The sequence below is a fragment of the Manis pentadactyla genome, chromosome 2 (assembly GCF_030020395.1).
Source record: "Manis pentadactyla isolate mManPen7 chromosome 2, mManPen7.hap1, whole genome shotgun sequence".
NCBI classification, from domain to species: Eukaryota; Metazoa; Chordata; class Mammalia; order Pholidota; family Manidae; genus Manis; species Manis pentadactyla.
The window spans coordinates 215893530-215908513 of NC_080020.1; the positions used below are offsets into that span (position 1 = coordinate 215893530).

The window sequence follows — 14984 nt, forward strand, 5'->3', positions numbered from 1 at the left end:
CATATGGTATTTGTCTTTCTCCACCTGGTGTATTTTGCTTAGCATAATACCCTCTGTATATCCAAATTTTTGCAAATGGCAGATTTCTTTTTATGGCTGAATAATATTTCACCATGTATATGTACCACATCCTCTTCATCCATTCATCTACTGATGGACACTTAGGTTGCATCTGTATTTTGGCTATTGTAAACAATGCAGCCATAAACATAGGGGTACATATATCTTTTCAGATCAGAGATTTTGTTTTCTTCAGGTAAATTCTTAGAAGTGGAGTTACTGGGTGGAGTGTTATTTGTATTTTTAGTTGTTTGAAGAACCTCCATACTACTTTCCACAATGGCTGCACCAATTGATATTCCCACCAATAGTGCAGAAGTTTCCTTTTCTTCACATCCTCATCACACTTGTTATTTCTTCTCTTTTGGATAGTGGCCATTCTAACTGGCATGAGATGGTATCTCATTGTGGTTTTAATTTGCATTTCCCTGATGATTAGTGATGTGGAGCATCTTTTCATGTGCCTGTTGACCATCTGTAATTCTTTAGATAAATGTCTGTTTAGGTCCTCTGCCTATTTTTTAATCAGGTTATTTGTTTTGTTTGGTGTTGAGGCATATCTTTATATATTTTGGATGTTAACCCCTTACTGGATAAAAAATTTACAAATATATTCTCCCATACTGTAGTTTGCCTTTTTGTTTTGTTGATGGTGTCCTTTGCTGTACAGAAGTTTTTTAGTTTGATGTAGCCCCACTTATTCATTTTTTTATCTTGTTTCCCTTGCCCAAGGAGATGTGTCCAGGGAAAAAAATGCTCATGCTTATGATCAAGAGATTTTTGCCTATGTTTTCTTCGAAGAATTTTATGGTTTCATGTCTTACATTTAGGTCTTTAGTCCTTTCCAAATTTACTTTTGTGTATGGAGTTAGGCAGTAATCAAATCAGTTTCATTCTCTTGCATGTAGCTATCCAGTTTTTCCAAAACCAGTTATTGAAGAGACTTTTTCCCATTGTATATTCACGGCTCCTTTATCATATATTAATTGACCATATGTGTGGGTTTTTATCTGGGCTCTCTATTCTACTTAGCTAAATTTAAATCAATAGCACCTAGAAAGGACATTTTATATTACAATGCTGGTTAGTTATGAAATAGCAATATAAAAGATATTGAGATATTAATGGCCCCTCTGAAAAGAAAGGTAATCCCTATTCAGGTTCAGAATAAGTTTCTGTTTTGATCCATGACATGCTATCCCATCTGTTCTTTGATTTTTGTCTCCTATGTCTTCCAAAATCTCTTAAAATCAATTATCTTCCCTCTTTTTATATGCTCTCCCTGCAAAGGTTTTTAAAGCTTTCTATATCTCATTTTCATTTGTACATTTCATACATTTACACTTTTCAACACAACTGTATCCATCCCACAAGATGATCTGGCTCCCTGACTCCTTGATCTCAAATCATCCTTTTCCTAGTCCTGCCTGGATCTTCATAATACCAGCACCTACCAGTTGTTTCAACAATCAACAATTTATTTCAAGTCAAGAACAGAGTCCTCATTCACTACCACTAGGCTATTTGGTGACCCTTTGCCCAGAACTAAAAACAGCCACAGCTGCTTATTCATCAGTCAGATTATTTTTAGGTTTGCATAAACACATACAACCAGGTCTAAGACAGCAGGATGACTCCAATGATCAAAAGCAGGTGTTAAATATCTGAAGAGCAAGTAACATATAATGTGTATGTTCAGAATATCTTTTTATTTCACAATACAGGTTTTTTAGCCTGTGTTCAAAACCACTCACTTGGTTTTCCAATATTATTAATTTTTTTTCTCAGCCTACATAGTATAATTGAGGTTTCTGAAATTATGAACAATGGCAACAGAATTTTCCTTACAAAGTAATAGACACACAGTTGAGAGAACGCTGTGAAATCCTATTTCTTCCCATTGACATATTATAAGAAGTAATATGCTCCTAGGAACTAAAATAGCTTATTTCCTTAATTGTTAGTCCCACATGCAGGCTCAGGGAAGCTGTGTACTCCAGCTGCTATTATGATAGTTATTTTTAGTCTGGACACTGACAGCACTCTAAAAGGCCAGAGACAACATCAATCTGGTCTGTAAGGCAGAGACCCCAAATATCCTACGTTTGTGTTTTTGGTAACATAATGAAGTTATTTCCTAGTTTATAAATTAGGACGTCAAATTTCTCACACTGAGTTTTATTTTGAAAGACCTAGACTTCCTCATAGATATGTGATTTCTCCACATCCAACTTTAAATTATGCTTATCTTCATAAAAATGTCCAAAGTAAGAAGGCTGACAGCTGCCCCTGCAGAGCTTGTATTCCAGTAGGGGCAGGAACAAACAAACAAATGAATACATAATCTCAAATTGTGATAAATACTAACAAGGTATTTAATACTGAATAGGGTGGAGTGTTAAGGATGAGGTAAGGGGCAGGGGAGAAGTAATCTAAAACAGAATGATCAGAGAGGTCTTCTCTACAGAGGTTATGCTTAGAGTGAGTGGGAAGTAAAATATGAACAGAAATCAACCAAAGTCATTCAGTCAACAAATATTTTCTAAACATCTGTGTTTGCCAAGCTCTGTTCTAGGTGGTGGTTATATAACCACAAATTAGACAAATGGGATCCCCACCTTCAAAAAGCTTATTTTCTAATAGGAGGATACTAATGAACACATTTCAAAAGCCAGTAACTTTAGATACTAAAAATACTATGACAGACATAAACTTGGAGCAACCTAAGTGTCCATCAATAGATGAATAGATAAAGATGAGGTACATATATACAACAGAGTATTAACAACCACAAAATGAAAAGAAATCCTGCCATTTGCAACAACATGTATGGAGCTAAAGGGTATTACGCTCAGTGAAATAAGCCAGGCGGAAAAAGATATGGACCATATGATTTCACTTATTTGTGGAATATAAAGACAAAGCAAAACAGAATGAACAAAACAGCAGCAGACTCACAGACACTGAGAAGTGACTGGTGGTTACCATGGAAGAGGGGTTGGGGTGGGTGGGGAAGGTGAGGGGGATAAAGCAGCACAAAAATTATAAATCACAATGCAGGTTCGTCACAGGGATGGTAGTACAGCATAGGGAAAATAGTGATTCTGTAACATTTTCCTATGTTGACAGATAGAAGCTGTACTAGTGGGGGTAAGGATTTAATAATATGGGTAACTGTTGAACCACTGTGTTGTATACTTGAAACTAATATAAGAATGAATATCAACTATACTTCAATTATTAAAAAAATGAGAAACTTGGATAAATACGATAGCCCATGGAGAACTGAGCTGCTTTAGCTAGTCACCATGCAAGGCTAAGGCCTCTCTCTGAGGATAACACCAAACTGAGATCTGAATAAGAGAAGGCTTAAATCTGGGCAAAAATCAGATGAAAAGGTTCCAAGTCGAAGAACAGTTGAAGTACAAAGGCTCTGAGATGGGAACATGCTTGGTATGCTCAGGAAGGAAAAAATAGCCAGAGTGGCTGGAGAAGAGCTGGTAGAGCTGAGGTCAGAAGGGGCAGCAGCCAAAACCCGAAGTTTTCCATTTTATTTCTGTGGAAAAGGGAAGCCTCTGGAATGAAGTGGAATGCTGAGCCTTGTGGTGGTATGGGAAGGGGGGGAAGGAGCAGCACACGGGACACAATGTGGATAAGGTTGAGGGGGACTGGGGGGTTGAGAGAAGTCTACAGGGCATGTATAAAGGTCCTAAACTGGAAAATGGCCTGCTATGTTCATGGAATTGAAAGGAGATTAGCTGCAGGTAAAGGCAAAAGGGAGCACAAAATGAGGTCAGAAAGGTGGGCAGGAGGGGTCCCCACCATAGCCTGTGATAAGAAATTTGGACTTGGAATTTCATTTGAAATGCAATGGAAAGTCAAAATGGTTATAAATAGGAGAAGAAATGACAACCATGACCAGATTTATATTTGACAAAGGTTACTCTAGCTGTTATGAGGGAAGAGAGCCAGAAGGAGGCACAACAGGAAGTTAAGGACTTTAAGAGCCTTCAGCAATGGTTCAAAGAAGAGGTAAGAGAGGCATGGTTAGACTAGGGTAACAACGGAGGTGGCAAAATGTATATGGATTCTAGACATATTTTGGAGAAAGAATCAACTGGGCTTGCTAAATTGGATGTTGGGGTTAAGGGAATTGGAAGAATCAAAAAGGATTCCCAAGTATCTGGCACCTTACACAGGTAAATGGTTAATTCTTCTATAATGTGACACCCTACAATGTGGTTTCTGATTGTGGTGATGCTAATTTGCAGCTGGTAAAAGATACAGATGCTGACAGTGGGAAATACTTCTGGTCCCAGTCCCCTCAATAAACTTTTAAAAAAGAAGGAAGGGATGGGAAGGGAGGAGAAGGTAGGGAAGGGAAAGGAAAAGAAAAGGCAGCCTTGAAGTAACTCACTCTGGCTGTTTTCCTGGCAGGCCCCACTACTCTATGGAAAATGTAGATAACAAAACTTACTGTGGTGGAAACTTCTAGAGATCTGGGATTTAGAGAGCCCACAGCTGCTTCTCTATCTGCCAAACAAGCTAATTTTAGGTCTACACATATGCCTTGGCTAGGATGAGACCCATCTCCACACTTATGCAACAGATAGACTAAAAGATTCCTGGAAAGAAAGGAAGAAGTGAAAATCATTCAAGAAAAGAAAAATAAGACAAAGCTTTAGCACAGACTGAGGAAAGCTTCCAAAACTAATATTCAATCACAGAATAGGAATTTCCATGCTGAAACAAAAATCTGAATGTATTTGTTCAAATTAGAGAAAGATAAAAATGACTGAGCATTTCAGTAGCAATTAGAGGCAAAGTAAGGATTCAAGTTGAGGGTAGAGTTCTGAAAACTCCCAAGTAATGAGTTTTTCATGCTAAAAGTCTTCTTGAAGTACTGTGGCATATCCCAGATCTCTTCACCTGGAGCTACATGACTTCTTTCTTCCTGGCATGTAAACATGTCAAAGAAGCAAAACCAAATGAAATTATACTAATCACAAATTATAACCACTCACTCACTTCTAATCTCTACAGGAAAATGGACATTTCAAATTAAAAGCAGTTATATATATGAAAACCTAAACTAAACAAACATTTCCATCTGAGGTGTTTCACCTGAGAGGTTCTATTAAAAATGCCTAAAAATTAAACAACTCTAAATTAGAAGTGTTACCATTTCTGTGCTATGCTTGAGTTTTATAGGTACAGCAGGAATATTTTCTAGATTAATCCTGAAGGCCGCATTGGAGGACATACTGTTCCAAAAGAGCATCTTATGAGGAAAGCTCTCTTTAAAATCAAGTGTTAGTTGTTACTGTTTACTTCTAAAAGCTACACAGGCTACAATGATAAGAGAGAAAAAAAATGTTTAATGTCACGAGGTCAAGGAATAGAAAGGGGAAAGTTTGCACAAGACAGTGTAAAAGGAGGAGCAGGACATATTTAGCAGGGCAAAAGTTTTATATATATCATATAAATAAAAACGTATCTGAAAAAATCGTTATGCACTTTTGTTTGTTATGTACATGTACACTGAGTCACAGAATTAAAATATAAAATATATCTCTTACTGTCAAAAGTTTTAAAAGTGCTTAATTAAAGTGTGTACAGAGGGGATGCAGCTGAGAACAGAACCAGTAAGTGTGGCAGAGCTTAGGAGAGGCTTGGAACCAGACCCCCATGTAGGGCCAAGGTCAGGATAACACTTAAAAAAAAAAAAAAAGTGAAGGGCTGGTTAAGTTCATAATAACTGACATCCTTTCCCTTGAGATCAGACTTAATTATAATGAAACAGAATATAAGGCACAGTTTATTTGCTTAGTTATTTCCCAGTTAAAGTAATAAAAAAAAACAAGTGAATTGTGCTTCAAAGAGAATCACACAATTTAGAAAACATTAAAAAATGTCTAAATTTCCTTTAAATTTTTAATTAAACTTAAAGAAGCTATGAAGATATTTCTAATTACATGTTCAGGTAATGAAGACATTCTGGTTAAACACACCCTACTTCTAATCACTAGCTTCCTTTAAAAGGGAATACCTAACTTTTTGAAAGTGTCTTTTGGATTCTGGGACATTGTTCTCTACCAGTTCTCCAAACTAACCATGGCTTTGTAATCTCCTTTGCTACTTTTTCCTTTGCTCATATCCTAAAATAGAACGTTATTATTCTTATGGTTCTAGCCTCATAATGGGAGATCCTCATTACAGCTAATATTACTGAACATTAATTATGCATTAGACATTGCTCTAAGTGCTTTACATGTATCACTCAACCTCATGTTTCTATGACAGGGTCCTGTTACAGTAAAACCCAAGATCACATGTATTCAAATCTAACACAATTGTTGGCTGGCAGTGCAGAAAAAAAAATGATAGTAACTGGAAAGAGCAATAAAATCAACTGACAAAATGCACTATTTATAGGAGGCAGTTACAGCAATTAAAATGCCACTCTCAACCCTATATTCTGAGCATGTAATGTGCATCCCAATTCTGCCATTTACATGCTGCAAAACTTTGCTTAAATTATTTCAAAATGCCTCCATTTCATGATCTGGGGAATAATCCAAGAGAAAAGAAAGCATATTTTATACAAAGATTTGTGGCAGCTTTAAGGTAAATAAACAAGCTGTGATATATCTCAACAACAGAGTACTACTCAGCAATGAAAAGTAATGAACTTAGCAATACACATAAAATCATTTGATAATTTTCAAAATCATTATGCTGATTAAAAGAAGCCAGATCCCCCTCACAAAAAAAGACTAAGAAAAATAACACATTATATGGCTGCATTAATAAACAGGGGCAGAAAATAGAAACTATAGTGACAGAAAGAAAAATAATGACTGGTTGCCTGGCTTGAGGAAGTTTTAAGATGATGATTATGTTCATTATCTTGATTGTGGTGATGGTTTTTCAGCTTTATATGTATGTCAAAACTTATCAAACTGTACACTTAAAATATGTGCAGTTTTATTTTATGTGAGTTATATCTCAATAAGTCTGTTTAAAACAAAGAAGGAATAGCACATCTCACAGGGTCATTGTATTTAATGGGTTAATAAATGTATTATGTAAAATACTCAATAGTCACTGAAAAATATTGCTATTATAATTTTAAAGTCTATGATTCATACTTGAATACAAATTTAAAGAATTTTATTGTTTCTATATGGGGCCAACCCTATACAAACTAATAAAAAGTTATAAACACATTAGAGAAAATAAATATTTTAACTTAAGACTCTCAAGCAACAAATGGATTATATCAATTAGCTTTTTATATTGAGTTTGAACAAAGTATTATGCTAAAGGCTTTACTATTTTTTTTAGTTAAATATCAACTAAAAATGAATTATTTCAGTAATCCTTATAACAGTCTTTTAAGAGAGGTGGTATTATCTCCATTTTACGTATGAAGATATAAGAGCCTCATAATGGGTATATACAACTTGCCTAAGTTCATACAGTAAGTGGAAAAGGTAAACACTCAGCCAGATCTCATTAACTCCTACGTCCACGGCAGTAATTTCTTTTTTCATTGAAAGAAGGTAAACTTAATTGCTAGCTTTAGAAAGGAAGGTCTCACAGAATCTAATCAGGTGACAGGGAAGAATTTCACTGCCAAACACTCAGGATACTTGGCATTTTACTATACAAAGTGAATAAACTAGCATCACTTACCATATCTGTAGCTTGATTTTCTTTCCTTGTAATTCAACTGTTTTGATCTTAAAGTCTATTCCTACAACACAGAAAAAGAAAAAGATAAATCATCTCTATGGCTCTGAATTTGGCTAAACTAAAATTAATAGGACACCCTAGATTCAAGATGGCAGCATGAGAGTGGCATCCAGGATAATGCGAGAATGGGAGAACTTCTGTTTTTTTCACTGATTCCTATTTGAGTTCAAATACCAGTTTATTCGGAATTCAAGATGACAAAACAAATAAACTCCAGTAAAATTTTTAAAAAAACACTTTAAAAATTTGTGTTTGCTCTGAATATTCACTAAATATACAATTCTGAGCAAATGTGTCTGATTTTAAACACAAGTAATATATGTAAGATCCCAGATGTTCAAAGAACTAGGGATGGAGAGTGAACTTTTTAGGAAATAAAAAAGTAGATTTCACAATATCTAATATTGTAACGCAAAAGAATAAAAAATTGTTTCCTAGTAGGGAAAAAATAAATAACCTTCACTAGCTTGCAGAGCAAAAGACTACTACGACAGATAAAGAGGGTAATTTCATAATGATAAAAGGGTCAATTCATTAAGAAGGCATAAATATACTAACTGTTTATGCATCTAATAACACAGAGCTTCAAAATACATGAAACAGAAATACTGTAGATCCCCCAGGACCTGTCTGCTTCTTAATCAACCAAAATCTTTAGCTTAGCCCCTCATATTTCCCATACCCATCCCCCCCAAAAAAGCCACCTGCCTGGCATTTAAAAACCTCAGACTATGTATACAGCCTGTATTTTTGTTTCTCTAGGAATTACTAAGGAAGTAGTCCTAAAGTGGCCTGGTTGTCAAGACCAACTCTGAGAAAGACTACCAGTTAAATTAATGTCACACTGACAACCAATACTATTTCAGAAAACTCTCCTGAAGAAAGGTAACATTAGGACAACTCTTTGGGATGGAAACCAGGTACAACTGGAGAACTTCTAAGATTTTAGGCTGTTTTAAGTTATCTACAAAATTGTTCAAGATAGAAACCTCATCCTAAACTCTTTCAGTTTCCCTCTAGATCTCATGTTGTCTATCCTCAAGCCAATTAGCAGTAGTTGAAGCAGCTTTTCATTCTTTCTTATACAAAAACTCTCCTGGTGTTCCTACCTCCCTGACCCCATTTCAGTCTTCATACTGGTTTCTTCTCATCTCTGACCTTTTCTAAAAAATTCAAGTGAACTTCTCTTTTCTATTCCCATGGTGATTTTTCTTAATTTCATGGCTTTAAATTCGACATACACACAATTCTCAAATGTATATCATAGCCCAAGCGTGTCCCTTGAACTCTAAATTTAAGACACCAAACTGCTTATTGGCCATCTCCAAATCCCATTTTCATAACGACTAAAAGCAGAAGTCCTTAGAACAGTCCATAAGGCCCTACACATTCTGCCCACCTCTCCCTTCCCACCTTGACCTCATCATTTTCTGTATCATCTTACCCTGGTCTAGCTAACTGTATTGGCTTCCTTGTTCCACACACAGGTCAGACAGATTCCCATCTCAAGGCCTGTGCATATACTGTTCTTCCAATTTGGAACACTATTCTCCACGGCTCCTTCCCCTTGCTCCCCCCATCCTTAGTTTCCCCATGTCCCCCAAGCCCCTGTCCATTGCCTATTAATATTCACTACCCCTGTTTAACATTCCTCAAATACACTGTATATATTTACTTAATCCTGTCATTTATTGTTTGTCTTCCTTTGCCAAAAGATAAGATCCATAAGAGTAGGAATTTTTATGTTAATTCAGTTAAATTCCCAACACCTAGGACTATGTCTGACATATAAGCAGACATTCAAAAAATATTTGTTCAATAAACAGATAAATTATGTTTCCTAGAGAAAGTAAAGGATCCCTGAGAAAGACATACAGATACTTCACCCTTAGGTGAAACTTAACCACTTGACAAGTTCCACACTTTATGGCTGTAAGGCTGCAGGAGAGGAGAGCAGAGGCTGTAGTGGTGGCAGTGCCAAGGACAGAGACTGGGACGGCTGTGCGGGCAGAGAGACCCAGAGGACAGCTGTGTGGGCAGAGAGGCCCAGAGGCAGAGACCCGGCTTGCTGCATGCAGACTCACTCTGAGTGGATGGAATTCCAGTGATTGACTTGCTACCATGCGAATAAAGTTAGGTAAAACCCTTTCACCCCCCACCCCCCGCCCACACACAAAAAAGTTCCACACTTGTCCACTTAGCTTCCAATCAGCTTTCTATAGCTTCAGGCCAAAATATGAAGGACAAAGGTTCCCATGAGATGCCAAAATAGATAAGCAATAACAAACAAAGGGAACCTGGAGGAAAGAGGGGCAATGCAAGGATAAAAGGCGGAGGGGGCATTTGGCAGACACCAGACAGGGGAGCACACAGACAGTCCTCCACTGAAGGACCTGAACCAGGAACTTCTGGACATTTCAAAGAAAGAGTGGGGGTTGGAGAGGCATGGGCAGCAGAAAGAATACACTCAACAGAAAGGCTCTAGGAGAAAACTGAAATCTCCCAGAAAATGACAAAGAATGGAATATATGTGAAATATGACAAGTTAGAAGATCAAGGAGGTCTCACATCTAACTAAAAGAAGTACAAGAAACAACAGAGAAAATGTCATATAGAAAGTAATTTAAAAGTTACACAAGAAAACATAACAGAACCAAAGGAAGAATCTATTCAGACTGACTCACCCAGTGCCTAACATAATAAAGATCAGTACCAAGTAGTACTGTGAAATTTCAAGACACCAGGAATAAAGACATTATGAAAGCTTGGAGAGACACAAACTAGGTCATATTAAAGTCAAGAATGACAATTCTCAACTTCTAAGATTTATCAATAGCAACACTAGAATCCAGAGTACAAAAAGATAATGTCCTTAAAAATGAAGATTTTCAACCAGCCAAAATCAAATGAGAGAGTAAAATAAAGATATTTCCAAACATGAAAGATCTCAAAATATTTTAGCTCCCATACATCTTTTCTATACAGCTGGCAGGAGAGACTGCTTAAACAAGAAAGAAAAGAAACCCAGCTCAGAAAGTGAGGTAAAGCGCAGTTCAAATTGGCCTAAAGAGCAACCAGTTCAGAAGAGAATGAGGACAGAAAAGAATGGGACAACATAAAATGAGAAGTTGCAAGAAGTAAGCCTCCTAAGAGATTAAGGGAAAGAAATGCTATTAATGGAATTTGTATGAAAAGCAGAATCAGAGGGTTTGACAATTCTGTTGTAGAGTTTGGGATAAAGTACGGATAGTACCTTGAAATCTAACCAAATGTAACAATAAAGGAACTGTAAACTACCATTAAAAAAAAAAAAAGTCCAAGAAAGGAAATGGAATTATATAGTACTCTACTTGGTTTAGCAGCTAAAAAAACATGCATTTTAACTATTTAAAAAGATGAAGGGAGAAGCACCAGGAATGTCTAGTGGCATAAAAGTATTCAATTCTCATCTTCTATAGTTACAAGAGAGAATTTCCAAAATCTTAAGGTTTTTAAAAAAGTTAACTGCATATGACCAGGGAATATGGGCTGAGTAACAAGAAGGCCAACAGATGATGGGGACAAGGTGACAAGGAGACGAGCACAAGACTTTGTGGCTGCGGTCGTCATGGGCACAGGTACCACCTGACGTGTAAAACTCTGTACCTGGTTCATCAGTGGAAGTAAAAGGGTAACAGAGGAAGCAGTATGTTTACAAAGAATATTCTCTCTGTTGCTTAAACACCTTACCTTGACCATTCCATTTCTAGCATGGCTGCACGCCACCCCTATAGTCTCATTCCCTCCAGCCTTCCTCCTGTACCTTCAAACAAAACTTCTACAGCTGGGCACTTTTTCCAAGTTAATACCTTCATCACTCCAACATGTACCTTCCACAGCCCCAACCACACACACCTAACTATGGAAAACCTTGTACTTTATAGAGTAGCAAAGCTTTTGATAATATTTAGAGACCAGAGAAAAATGAATAAATAGATCAGCTACCAAAAGAAGCCCAGAATATCTATCAGCCTTTAAGATTCTACCACTAGGAATAATCAGACTCTCCTTAAAACACTATCATTTTCTAAATTACCACAAACTAGAGCAATCATAGGGTTTGATCCAACCAGTGATTCTTTTTTAGGTTTTGCTTATGTAAAAACACTCTAGAAGAAATGGCCACTTTTTACAGATCCCTAGGACCCAGCTCAAGTGAGTATTTCAATTTAATGTAGTTCAATTTAACTCTTTATCAATTTTCAGCTGCTCAGGAAAGTGAGAAACAGTATCAGCCAAAACATTTGCCTTAATAATGTTGCAGAAGCACCATCCAGTGGCAAGAGGAGTAATTGCAATTCTAACCACTAATATAAATAAGTTTTCCAAAGGTTGGTTTCTGATTACACATCTATACACAGTAATTAAGGTAGGCAGAAACAATCTATTTAATAAATTCCAGACATCAAAATTTAACAATGTACAGCTAAATGTTCAATACCTGTGGTTTTTAACAAATGAAAATCAAGTGTTCTCACCACACCAGGAGAGGATGTAATTAATCACATACCTATAATAATTTGCATGTAGCCTAGTCTGGAATTTTAGAATCCACAGTCTAGTCCTAGCTCAATACACTGTTATTGTAAAATAACAATACAAAATTTGAAGAGGCCATTTTCCAGTATGGAGTGTTAGTTTCTTTACCAGGATGCAGATGTGAAAATGCAGAATGCAAAAAAGTTACCTCTAAAGATACTTTCATATAATAGTAATAGTTGGGTAGACACTTAGGGAATTTACAATGTGTATAGTTTTAAGTTTTTTGCATGGATTAACTCATTAAGTCCTCAGAACAGTCGTAGTCCATACTACTATTTCCATTGTACAAATGAAGAATAAAAAAAAAACCAATTGCAGCACCAAAAAAAGCAGTTAACACTATCAACATACACTGGTTAATACTAAGTGTTCTTAGCATTTCACATCTACTCTCATTTTAAATTCACAAAAATCCTATGAGAAAGTACTAATGTGCCTATTTTATAGAAAAGAAAATGCAAGGTAATTTAGTCAAGGTCACAGAATTAGTAAATGGCAGAACCAGGATTCAATCCACATCTATTTGATTTCAGACCATGCATGCTCTTAACCTAAATTAGGTCCCATAACTCTATTTTTATTTACCTTCTATTGAGGTAAAATTCACGTAACATAAAACCTGCCATTTTAAACTGAATAATTCAGTACATTCACAATGCTGTGCAACACCCACCCATAAGTCCAAAACATTTTCACCAACTCAAAGTTAATTACATACCCAGTAAGCAACTACTTTCATTTTTTACTCCTGCAACTTCTTGGAAACCACGAGTTTGCATTGTCTCTATACATTTACCCATTCTGGATATTTTTTTATATAAATAGAAGCATGTAACATGTGACCTTCCTGTCTGGCTTCTGTCACTCAGCATAATGTTTTCATGGTCAATCCACGTTGTGGAATATTAGTACTTCATTCCTTTTTATGACTACATATCTACCAATGCAAGCATTTTTAGGACATGTTGGTATTTATGTCTATATATGTATTGTCTATGAGTTACTTCACCATTATAGTAACATGTGTCCCAGCACAGTAAACCACACTTACTATATACCTGGCACTGAATAGGGAGACAAAGTCCTTTTGTTGAGAAATTTATTACATTCCAGAGAGGGGAAAGAGAGATTAGACAGAGTAATTAATTTTAATGTTAGTAGTGGTATGTACTAGAAACAACCACAGGAAAGAGAGCTATATTTTGCGAGGAAATTGGGGGATTCCACACTGAAAGACCTAGGAGCAAAGACCTCAAGAACGCCTGGGAACAAGCCATGTGAGTATTTGGGGGTATTCCAGGCAGAAGGAACAGCAAGAGCAAATGGTATGAAGTATAAAGAGGTAGAAATATGGTTGTTGTGTTCAAGAAACATACATAGAGGTTTGAATACAGTAATATGAGCTTTCTAATCCATGAATATGATAAGAGTTTCTCTGTTTGGGTCACAAGTTCTCTCAACAGTATTTCATAGCTTTTCAGTGCCTAGGTCTTGCACATACTTTGTTAAACTTATTTCATTTTTCAGATGCTACTGTGATACTTTTTAAGTTTCATTTTCTAATTGTTTGTTGTTAAATACAGAATACAATTTATTTTTGTATAATGACCTTGTATCCTGTAACCTTGCTACATTCATTTTTTAACCCTAGTTGCTTTTTGGGAGGTGGAGGAAGGAGAGTTTTCTATGCATATAATCAGGTAGTTGGTAAAAAAGCACTTTCATATCATCTTCTTTTTGAACCTCTGTAATTTCTTCCTCTTTCTTTATGGTACACTAGCTAGGGTTGCTAATACAATGTTGTTTTGTACTTGATCCTTAAGAGAGATGGCTTAAACTGAAGCTTCACCAATAAAGTATCTTATTAACTTTATATCATTTTAGAGGCTGGGGAAATGTCCTTCTATTAGAGTCTGCTGTAGTATCATGATGCAAAATGAGGTTGCACTTTGACAAATGCTTTTTCTATATCTGCTTAAGATGACCATAATTTTTCTTCTTCATTTCATTGTGGAGGCTAATTAAAATTGACTTTGAATGTGAAATCAACATTGGATTCCTAAAACAAAGCCCAACTGGGTCATGGAACATTTTACTATAAGTTCCGGGAACTGATTTGCAATTATTTAGATAAGGATTCTTACATAAATATTAATGAGTGACACGTCATTGTGCATTAGGGATAGGTCATATTTTTGTCTGGTTTTAATGTCTGAGATAAGGTTGGTCACATATTAAGATCTGAAAGTATGCCCTCCTTCTCTACTGTAACAGTTTAAGTTGGTATTTTCTTCCTTAAATGTCTGATAAATCTCACCAGTAAAGCAATTTGGGCCTTGAGTTTTGTTTTTTTTTTTTCAGAAAATTTTAAATTAAAATTCAATTTAAAATGTCTACTTACTTTATTAATTGCTAAAGAAGAAGGTTAAAGTATCCAACTATTTAACTGTGGATTATCTATTCTCTTTCCAATTGTCAAGTTTTGCTTCAGATTTTTTGAAACTTTTATTGGTTGCATGAATACAAAAACTGATACTTTATCATTATGAAAAGATGCTCTTTATTCCTGGAAACATATCCCTTGC

At 36.0% G+C, this 14984-nt stretch overlaps 1 protein-coding gene across 1 annotated transcript in view; it reads right to left on the reverse strand.

Moving 5' to 3' along the window:
• RAB10 (RAB10, member RAS oncogene family) overlaps nucleotides 1-14984 on the reverse strand; it is an 86764-nt gene that overhangs the window by 21730 nt on the left and 50050 nt on the right. Inside the window, exon 2 of the mRNA XM_036881658.2 lies at nucleotides 7759-7819. Coding sequence (XP_036737553.1) covers nucleotides 7759-7819 — 61 coding nt within the window. The remainder of the gene's footprint in view (nucleotides 1-7758; nucleotides 7820-14984) is intronic.